Genomic DNA, 12,092 nt, shown 5'->3' on the forward strand with positions numbered 1-12,092 from the left:
TAGGACTTTTTTTTTTTTTTTATTTGTTTATCCTCTTCTGTTTGGAGCCATTTTTATTTGACACATAATTTTATGGCCACAAACATTAACCCTTTTTCACAACCTAAACATCACATCCAATAATAAAACATCAATCACATTATATGCACAATCTGGAGACATTGAGGTGGGGAGGCAGAATGGTGGTCTTAGGGAAGTATCTTTGGAAGTTTATAGATAACCGTTGTCTCTGTTCTTCATGCCACCAGGAGCTGCCCAATGAGTGCAGAGTTTCTTTCTTTAACCAAGGCAGCAATGATGGCTGCACTTCGTTCTAAACTCTCTTGGATCTTCTGCTCATCCTGGGAGTAATTTAGGAGAAGTCCACTTAATAGAATATTTCTTTCTTTCTCTTCCTTTGCTAATTCCCTCAGCCACACCAGGCTCTCCATCTTCTGAGCGAGGGGGACTAATGTGAAATCAAAGAAATGCACCAAAACAACAACTACAGGATACAGAAGAGGGAGGCTGCTTTCTCCAAGTATACGCAGAAACTTCCTGGTTTCTTGACTATCAGAGGACATAACATTCACACAGATGAAGCTGTAGCATTGCTCTGTGAAGTTCCTAATGTCTCCACCTGCGCGATCCATCACTGTGGATGTGACTTTAATACAATTTAGTTCATTTCTTAGCACTTCCTCAAGAAGATGTCCTACGGATTCTTCATCTTTTGTGTTCGTAACCACACAAATCTCTTGTGAAATTTTTTTCCTTAATCATGGCTTCAGCTGCACACAGATCTTGTTTGTAGGTCACCTTCCAGAGGTCAGAGGTCCCTTCTACAAGTTTTGCTTTCTTGTGACAGTATTTTAGGGCCAACTGCAAGCACTCTGTTCCAAATTCCAAGTCAAAGTCACTACACTGCCGATACGCTTCATAGATTACATCAAAGAGAAAAGCCTGGGGCATTTCGCTTGCCCTATGCTTGGCACGGTCCAGTGAGTGGTCTAAGTGACCATCAGCAGAGGGACTGATGACAGTGGACACCAGAGGTCGAATTGCTCCTGCAGCCCCATGCTCCTTGGCTGCTAGGACAACTCTCAGGAGGATATCTTCCTCAACGAAAGGTCTCACTGCATCGTGGATAATCACAACTTCTGGCTTAGTGAGTTTACAGTCTGGGTGGTCTTTGGCCAGGGCTTTCAGTCCATTGAAAATTGATCTGTGGCGTGTGGCTCCGGCCTCAGCTAGTGAGATGCGCTTATGCCCATACCTCTCGATGATTCTTTTCATTGCCTCCATGTTCTCTCCTGTCACAGTCACAACAATGTCGTTTATCCAGCATACTCTGGATCTAGTTGGTCTTTATGGAGGTTCATCTTTGACCTCCTCCCTTCTCCGACTTCTCCTCCACCTTTTAAAAAATGTGTGTAAACATTTTACATTGAGGTCCTTGTAGTGAATAATTATGTACTGATATTTTCTGATCTATATATTTACTTCGCTCTAGTCTTTGGATACTCAGTTTGAATAAGTATATTGTGCTATCGAAATTTGACTATTAGTATTTTCTAAATTTCATTTGTTTTATGTCAGAAATCATGTTATTTCCATTGGACTGATGCAAATTTTTCATCATTATCTACTCTTCAAACATTTTCAAAACTCTTTTTCAGGTACCTGCATGATAGGAATTTATATTCATCTTATCTCTTTATTTCAGTTATTTTTCATTTAGAATAGCTTTAAATTATAAATAGTTATTTTTTCAATTGGAAGAAAGATTTTTTCCTTCACTAAAATGTGGTTAAGTAATCTCCCATTTCTCTTAGACAATACCACAAGTACTTCTAAATTTATATACCTAAAATGTTCTTATGCTTTGTTCATGGATGGAGTCCTGGATTATGTTTGTATTCCATATGCACTCAGGTGATCCTGAATATTAAAACATGATATCCCATTTTCTGTTAATAGGCAGTTTTGAGCTGTTTCATGTGGTACTGAGAACTGAACTCAGGTCTTTTGCAAAAACAATAAGCTCTTGCATATAGAGCTATCTTTCTAATCCCTTACTACCTCTCATAATTAAATTAGAACTCTAAGGGCTTTCATTTTTCACTCAATGCTCAGTGTCTTGTAGTGAACTTTAAACAGTTACATGTGGCTTGCTATAACATAGTTTTTATTTATCTACCTAAGAGAATCCTTTAGTGAAATGTATCAAATCTTCATAAGAGTAAACGGTACAAAGCCAGAGTCATTTCCATGTGACATTACCTTGTCAGATTATGCATTTATTTATATCCTTTATCAAAAATTTCCGATTTATTTATATTTATTTATTCTATGTATTGTTGCAGTAAATATTAAAAAATAAAAATCGGTTTATCTTTTTACTGGCCCCGAGGTCTCACTCCTCAGGCCCGACCCTGATACGGAGCCCCCCGCACCTCTGGAGCCTGGTCTGAGCTGCCAACAGGGCCTAACTCGTCTGTACAACTTCCTTCCCTATTTTTAAGCTCCTCTCTACAATCAATAAAGTGCAAATGTTATTTCACCAAAAATCATCTGAGAGTGTCTAACACTCCAGGGAAGGTATTCTCTCCCAAAATTTTCATTGCGGAAACTCGAGCTGGCCCAACCTACTGGGTGCTGGAACCTTGCACAACTCAGTGGCCCTTCCCTTGACCACTAGCTGCCCACTGCATATCAGCTCCTGCCACCTACTCTGGAGTAGCCACAGATGGGGCCTGACAGCCCATCTTGCTCATGGTTCTCCTCAGAGAGCCTCAACTCCTTTAGCCCCTCTGCAGATTCCTGCAGAGAGTACTTAGTAAGCCAATTGGCCTTTTGTAATACATCGTCCTTTGTAATTCCATGGATATCTGGAGGATGGCTCCCTGGGAAAAACTGCTTCAGTATAAACCCAAGGAACTGACTTTCACCTTTGGAACTCACAGGAAGGCAAAAGAGAAATTCAATTTCATAGCATCTTCCTCTGCATTTCACATATACAACATAACACATGTGTTTCTGCATAAACAGACCACATGCATACATAAAACAAATAATGATGATTATGCACTAAAACAATAACAATAAGTAGTTATTATTATAATGAAAGACTATCAAACCACTATGTTTATAGTCTGTGGTAATAGGATTAATTCATTTTGTCTGTTGAGTTTTAATTTCTAAATTAAAATTTTGGCAAAACTGTCACCCTATTCATGAGAACAAAATATACAAAATGGAGCAGTGATAAAATACAGTAATAGAACATAAAAGGATGGAATGTGAATCTAATCCTGGATTGGGGAATCTGATATGATAGATCAGTAACAATTTTTACCAAATACCTATTATAAATTGATTGATTGAAGTTATGAATATGCCAGTGTTCTTCCATATAAACTTACTTATAATTAGTGAGATTACTGATAAATATAGTTACATTTTTGCACATGTATGTTAGTCTTGCTTATACTTTTCAAAAAACTTCAAATTGAGCTTTCCGTAAACCATTTTTGATACCCTTACTATTAATTCCGGCAGTGTACATTTTAAATATCCAGAATTTCATGTATCACTAATCTAGAGGGTAATGATAGAAAATTTCCCTAATTCAGAATCGATTTACATATCTCATTGAATATTATGATGACTACTCATTGTCAGAAAAAAACTCATATGTGATACATAAAATCTAGGCATCCACCCTGGGCATGGTTTCTGGATTCAGCAATATTATAGTTAATGAACCCTGTAGGCATAATCACAGTTGGAAAATACATTTGAATGATATTTAGAATAACTATAGTAATTGATTATTTTTATTTCATACGAATTTGTTTACTAGTTTAGATTTTGGATGGGAAATTCTTGCTCTTTCAGGTATATTAATCTTATAAATGGCTGCATGTGTAGTTTGGCTTTAAATTAGTTTTTAATTTGTAGCTGTTTTGAGGCAGGCTTTGAGAATGGGGATCTGGTTTTTAGCACTTCTGCCATTATTTTTTATGAATTCACAAAGTTGAACGAGGTGATGATTAGCATAGGTCCAGATTAATTTTGAACAGTCAAATCTCCAAACTTGAAAGAGACTCACAATACAAAAAAGAAAAAATTGTAATGGCATATTGTAGGATAGAAATCTAATTTCCTGTTGCTGTTATAGATTCACTCACTAAAAATGTCAAGACAATCTTATTTCATGTTTTTAACACAATAGTGGAGAGCTGTAATAATACAGGGAGTATTTATGGTAATTAGGTTTTGCTGAATAATGTGCTTCTTCAAAGAGGATAGTTGTGGATATTGATTTTCCAAATGGACTGAGCCATTGATTGAATGCAATTTGAAGAGGAACCAAATTAGTCTCTTGAATTTACCTGGAGCTGCAACCGGTAGAATACATTATCTGAGGAATCCCATAGCTGCAGTTAATAGGTCAAGGACTTCCCCTGTCTGTTGGCACACTGTGGAAGCATTTTCAAGTTAATAATGTTTACCTGAAAAACCACAGGTGCCTACCAGTATGTTCATCAGTGACTGGCATCTTTTTTTTTTTCCCTAAGCAAACAAAACCTAAAGTAGAATAAAGCATACTAAACTCTTTGCTTCACATATCACAATAGGAGGAAAGACATTGCTAACAGTTTTCAAATACATATTATTAGTGGATCACATATGCGGTTTTGATGTTGCTATTTACCAGAGATTGATATCAAAATCGCAAGACACTGGCTGCTTTCACAGGAAAAAAATAGTAAAGTATTGATTAAAAAATAAAACTAAACAAAAACAGAAGATTATTAGATAATTCCTATTAAACAACAAAACTTTCATCCAGGGGGATCCTCATGAACAAAGGAGAATAAAAGAAGTCCAATAGTTTTAGATATCTTTGCTTCTCACCACAGTGAAAACTACAATCCTATTGGAATTAGAAATAGGTTTTCCTTTCATCACTGTTTTAAAATGGAAACAAATTTCAAGACTACATGACAGAGCTCTTGCTCTTCTGTATCTCTTGCTCTCTAGAGCTCTTATCTCTTTGTCCCTTCTCTCCTCATTCCCATTCCCACTCTCTCCACATGCTCATGGCCTGCCTCTTCTGCTCTACTCTTCTCCTCTACTCCCTGTCGGCCCCTACTCTCCTCATAACTCCCCTCCCCATGCCCTGAATAAACTATATTCTATACTAGAGAGACAGACAGAGAGAGAGAGAGAGAGAGAGAGAGAGAGAGAGAGAGAGAGAGAGAGAGAGAGAGACTAAAAGAAAGCAAGAAATAAACATCAATTATGGAGAAAACTATGAAAATATGTTCTATTACACACGAAATGACTGAGACACATGTTTTATAAGTATTGATAGAGGCTGCTGAAACCTTGAGCCACAAAGACAGGCATATGTGAATCTTTTCTGAAAGTTATATCAATAAATGTTTATAGCTATCAATGGCAGGTGATAATGGGTAGGTTTCTTTTTTCTTTTTTAAATTGAATATTTTATTTATTTTCATTTTAAAGGAAATTTCTTTTCACTGTTACCCTCCACAAAGCCCCTTTCCCATGCTCTCCCCCAGTTTCTATGAGGGTGCTCCCTCACAAAACATATAAAACATGTGCCTCAATGTGCTGTTTTAGAAAACAAAATGTGATCAATCTGATATTATTTTCTTCTTTTAATTCTTTTTCAAAATATATATAATTCATTGTTGTTTGGTTGTATTTGATGTTGAAAGTAGGTAACCATGAAAAGAAAGAATGCATTGTTCCACTAAGTTACATGTCCAGAAGTTTTAAAGTATTTCCCTAATTAAATAATAGTGTCTATAAATAAATAAATAAATAAATAAAATAACTGAAAAATCTTTGAAAATTTCCTCCAAACAAACCACCAAAGATCACTCATACATCTTGACATATTATTATTTGCAGTATTTATTTTTTATTTTCTTTTACATTGTATTTTTTTTCAGTACTAATATTTGCATGCATGAGACAAGCACTAAACCATTTATCTTATGACCTTAGTCTGGATATTTAGCTCAGGCTATAAGCCATTTTTTGTTAGTATTTTATTTTTCTGTGAAATACCTTTTTCTAGTGAAATTACTTGAAAAACTAAGTTATACAAAGGCAGTAAAGGTTCTCTTACATTTAAAATGCTACCTACTCAAAACAATGGGCTCATGTCTCTGAGTTTTATTTACTTTTATTAACTGAATGAGTAAAATACTCTACTGATTTATGTGATATACATGAAGGCAGGATCTATTATCGTCTTTAAGAAAAACAATTTGGTATTTTTAAATATTACTAATCTTTACATTGATCTATTTAAGATAGATACCTTACACTGAACAATTTAAAATGTAAGTAGTATAGAAATAAGTTTCTCATTGCAGACTAATTGATTAGCAATATAGGATGTATATCTGTGGTAGTTTGAATATGCCCAGCCAATGGGAAATGGCACTATTAGAAGTTGTGGCATTGTTGGAAAAAGTATATCACTGTAGGTATGGGCTTTGAGGCCCAGTGTTCAAGCTCTATCCAGTGTGGAACAGAACCTCTTTCTCCAGGCTGCTTATAGAATACAGTTTTTTCCTGATTGCCTAGGAATCAAGATGTACAACTCTCAGCAACTCCAGCACCATGTCTGCCTTCATGTGGCCATACCTGCCATATCCTATTATGATGATACTGGACCTAAACCTCTGAAATTGCAAGCCAGCCTCGGTTAAATGAGATCTGTTTTAAGAGTTGCCTTAGGGATGATGTCTATTCATAGCCAAAAATCACTAAGACAATATCTACATGATTTCAGCGGTTTGATATTTCAATTTAGATTGTTTTCTAGAACTGGCTGTATATTAAACTGTTTCAATAAATGTCTTGATGAGGATGTTACAAAAAATCAAATATTGATAAGCCATCTTATTTTTATATGAGTGGAGTTCAATTCACACTAACCAAGAAGCCATGAATTCAGCCTAGCTTCTATCAATGGTTTAACATTTAGAGAAAGTATGATCTCTATCTATCTATCTATCTATCTATCTATCTATCTATCTATCTATCTATCTATCTATCTATCTATTTATCTATCTATCTGTCTGTCTGTCTGTCTATCTATCTATCTCTATCATTTATCTATCTAAAGTTTCTATTTATTGTTTACCTCTTATCCAGATATTGTCTATTTATCAATCTTGTAAACATTTATTTGCCTTTCACCTATATATATATATATATCTATCTAAGTGTATGTATGTTTCTTATCTATCATCTATCAATATATTTATCTCTGTGTAATCTAATTTCAAGCCTATCTGTCTTTCATCTATCAATATTTATTCCTCTATCTCCTTCTATCATCTTTATCCTACTTATCAAAACACCTATTTATTTTTAATCTATTATCTATAATCTATCATGGATTTATAAATTATGCATTTATCTGTATCTATCTATCTATATATGCCTATCTATCCTTCATTTATCACTATCTATCTTTTTAACTCTGTATCACACATACAAGGACCAAAGCAATCTAATAATATTTTATTGGGGCAGATTTACAGGTACAGAGAGACAATCACATATCATCAAGGCAGAAGCATGACAGCATCCAGGCATTGGTGCAGGAGGAGCTGAGAGGTCTATATTTGCATCTGCAGGCCTCTAAAAGAAGACACATTCTCTGGAAGCTACAACTAGGGTATTAGAGCCCATACCCACAGTGACACACCCACTCCAACAAGACCACACTTATGAAGAATACCATTCCCAGGTCCATGCATATACAAACATATCACATTCCACTTCCTGGCCTCCATTGGCTTGTTCAAACATATGAGTCCATGGAGGTCATACCTAAGCAGAACATAATGCAAATTACATTTAGTCAAACTTCTGAAGTCCAAAAGTCTATAACAGTCTCAACAATGTTAAAAGTTCAAAGTTCAAGGTCTCTTCTAAGAATTACCCAATCACTAAATGAATTCTCAAACCAAGACAGGCAAACTCTGCACCTCCATATCTGACGTGAAAGTTGTCTTAAGATCTCCAACACTTTTTTTTCATCTTAATGACAGCAACATACTTCTTTCTCCTGGTCTGGTTCCACTCCCTGTTAGCTGCTTTCCTTAGTAGACAGCCAATGGTTCTATCATCTAGAATATTTTGGGGTAACCAGTGAAACTTCAGTGTTACTGCTTCTTCTACCGGTGTCTGGATCCACACATGATCTTTTGGGCTGGCACCACTTCTCAAGCTCTGCCCTTTTAAGTACACTACTAAGATCAGATGATTCATTTCACTCCTGCTTCTATTCTTGCAATTCATTTAATGGTATTGGCATCTCCAAGAGACTGTGATCTTCCACTGCATAGAGACTTAACCAATACTCTCTCACAGGCTCTTTTCATGGTGGGAAACCTCATTATTTTTGTTTATTTTTTATTGGTTTTTTATATATTTTCTATTAATGTGAGATATATATATATACATATATATATATATATATATATATATATATATATATATATATATATTTCAAATGTTATCCACATTTTTCCTCTCAAATATCTCCTCTCTCCTCCCCTGCTTCTATGAAGATGTTTCCACTCACATCTACCCACTCCTACCCTAATACTCTGGCATTCCCCTACAGTGGGGAAACTAGCCTTTACAGGACCAAGCTCTTCAGCACCTAGTGATGCCAGATAATGCTATCCTCTGCTACATATACCTGCTGGAGCCATGAGGCCTCCATGTGTACTTACTGGTTGGCGTTTTAGTCCCTGGGAGCTCTAAGGGTTTGGTTATTTAATAGTGTTGCTCTTCCCATGGGGTTTCAAACTCTTTCAATTCCTTCAGTCCTTTCTCTGGCTCCACCTTTAGGATCCCCATGCTTACTCTGATAGTTGGCTCTAAAATTCCTCATCTGTATGAGTAAGGCTATGGTAGAGCCTCTCAGGAGACATCCATATCAGGCTCCTGATAGTAAGCACTCACTGGCTTGAGCAATAGTTTGGTGGCTACATAGGGGATGGATTTCTAGGTCTGGCAGTCTCTGGATGACAATTTCTTCATTTTCTGCTCCATTCTTGCCCCTTTATTTCCTCCCATAAGCAATTTGTTCTCTCTTCTGAGAAGGACTGAAGCAATACACATTTTTGTCATACTTCTTCTTGAGTTTCATATTGTTTATGAATTGTTTCTTGAGAATCAATTTTGAGCTCTTGGGCTAATAGTCATATATCAGTGAGTGAACGCCATATAAGTTCTTTTGTACCTGGATTTCTTTACTCAGAATAATAATTTTTAGTTCCATACATTTGACTAAGAATTTAATGTAGTCATTATTTTTAATAGCCAAGTAGCATTCCATTGTGTAAATGTACCACATTTTCTGTATCCATTCATCTGTTGAAGGACATATAGGTTCTTTCAGCTTCTGACTATTATAAATAAGGCTGCTATGAATATAGAGGAACATGTGTTCCTGTTCTATGTTAGAACATTTATGGGTGTATGTCCAGGAATAATATATCTGGGTTCTTAGGTAGTACCATGTCCAATTTTCTGAGGAACTTTCAGACATATTTCCAGAGTTCCAGCTTGTAATCCCACCAACAATGGAACAATGTTCTTTCTCCACATCTTCTCAAATAATTGCTATCACCTGAGTTTTTGATCTAAGCCATTCTGGCTGGTGTTAGGTGAAATTTCAGGATTCTTTGATTTGAAATTTTTGGGGAATAAGGATGTTGAACACTATTTCTAGGTGATACTCAGCCACTCCATATTCCTCAGTTGAAAATTTATTGTTTAGCTCTGTATGTTATTTTTTAATAGGGTTATTTTATTCTTTGGACTCTAACTTTTTAGATCCTTGGCTATATTGAATATTAGCCTTCTATCTAATGAAGAATTAGTAAATTAGTAACTAGGTAAGACTAAATACGTTGTTCCTACCAATTCAATATAGTACTTCAATTCCTAGCCAAAGTAACTAGACAACAAAAAGTGGTCAAATGTTTACAAATTGGAAAAGAAAAAATTAAAATATCACTATTTTCAAATTATATGATAGCATACTTAAGTGAACCCAAAAATACCAGTAGAGAATTCTTAAACATGATAAACAAATTCATCCAAATAGTAAGATATAACATTAACTAAAACAAATCAGTAGCCTTCCTCTACTCAAAGAATACACAGACTGAGGAAAAAAATTAGAGAATGGATACCGTTTACAATAGCCACAAATAGTTTTAAATACCTTGGTGTGACTCTACCCAAGCAAGTGAAGGATCCCTATGACAAGAACTTCAAGTCTCTGAAGAAAGAAATTAAAGAAGTTCTCAGAATATGAAAAGATATGCAGTGCTAAAGGATTGTATGGATTAATATGGTAAAAATGGCCATCTTGCCAAAAGCAATTTACAGATTAAATGTAATCCCCATCAAAATTCTGACTCAATTCTTTATAGAGTTAAAAATAGAAGTTTGAAAATTCCTTTGTAATAACAAAAAACCCAGGATAGTGAAAACTATAGTAAAACAACTTCTGGGGTATCACCATTCTTGACCTCAGGCTATATTCCTGAACAGTTATTACAATAACTACATGTTATTGGTAGTGTGACATGCAGGTAGACCTATGTATTAGAATTGAAGACCCAGAAATGTGCATGTATACCTATGGTCAGTTGATCTATGACAACATTGCTAAAACCATCCAGTGGGGAAAAAGACTGCATTTTCAACAAATGGTGCTGGTTCATCTTATCATCAGCAAGTGGAAGAATGTAAATCAACCCATTCTTATCTTCTTATACATAACTCAAGTCCATGTGGATCAAAGATCTCCACATAAAACCAGATACACTGAAACTAATAGAAGAGAAAGTAGGGAAGAGACTAGAAAAGTAGGCACAGGGAAAATTTTTCTGAACAGAACACCAATGGTATATGTTCGAAGATCAGGGATCAGCAAATGGGATCTCACAAAACTGCAAAGCTTCTGTAAGTCAAAGGGCACTGTCAATAGAAAAAAATAGAACCAAACTGATTGGGAAGCCTCAAGTCTTTTATAGGTGCCTTATGTCCTGGTCTGTCAAATGCATCTGAGTCTGTACCCTCGCCACGATATTTTCATAGCCTCTCACATTGCCAAACCATAGTTACAGTTTAATAAAATTATGCTTTCAAAATCAGCATCACCTAGGTAACTCTTACACATTACCTAGTACAGTAGAAGCATGAGATACAACATTAGCTACCCCTGAAACTCAGTTTATTTATATTTTCAGAACACCTTTTCTCAGAGTGTTCACCACAGTGATGCTGGTCTCTTCTTAATCACAGCTAATTTCTTAGGTCCAGCTAACCAGCATCAATTGTCCCAGTAGTACCTTCTATTTTTCAGCCTAAATACAGAGCCCCATGACTGAATCAGTAGCTTTCTGTATCACAAATCCTTCACTGCATAAGCTTGACTGTCCTGAATCTTGCTCTGTTGATTGACCTTGAATTCAGAGAATGGAATGCCTCTCTCCTGAGATTAAATAAAGGGTTGTGCCATGCCTGTACTTAGGTTTGTCTTCACCTAGAACTTACTATGTCCCATACTGGACTTGAACTCAGACATCTGTCTGGCTTTATCTCCTGACATTTAAGGTGTGTATTAGCATGTCTGGATCTAAATTTAACTGAGTATGTTCTGGCTCCAAAGTCCCACTCCCTTAATCTGTTATCTTCTAGAACATAGGATTCAGCTCCATTCTACTTCCTGGTGCACCTTTAATACTTAAACCATATATTTTGCATTTTTTTCTTTCTCAGATGGTTCATTTTCATTAAAGTATCCTTTGTAATAGTGAACTTTTATAAGCACACATTAGAGTTTATACCATACTTTTTGAGTCTTTCTTTGCCAATGCATTTAATATAAATCTCTTTACCTTAGTCACAGGTAGACTCTTCAGTCAAGGGCAGAAAGCAGCCACATTATTCACAAAAGTACTACATAAAGAGACTGGCTTGTTTTGAAATTATGGCCACTGGTAGATTTTCCATGATCTAGTAGA

General features: G+C 35.7%; 1 protein-coding gene across 1 annotated transcript; it reads right to left on the reverse strand.

Annotated features, from left to right (window-relative positions):
• Positions 1–236: 236 nt before the first annotated feature.
• LOC308430093 (D-ribitol-5-phosphate cytidylyltransferase-like) lies at positions 237–1,299 on the reverse strand (the record flags this gene model as incomplete). The annotated part of the gene is given in 2 exon segments (XM_080929201.1): positions 237–749; positions 751–1,299. Coding segments are annotated over 2 exon segments (1,047 nt in total). The 5' UTR covers positions 1,285–1,299.
• Between the last annotated feature and the right edge of the window lie 10,793 nt (positions 1,300–12,092).

This window comes from Micromys minutus (assembly GCF_963924665.1).
Source record: "Micromys minutus genome assembly, chromosome: 15".
Taxonomy (NCBI): domain Eukaryota; kingdom Metazoa; phylum Chordata; class Mammalia; order Rodentia; family Muridae; genus Micromys; species Micromys minutus.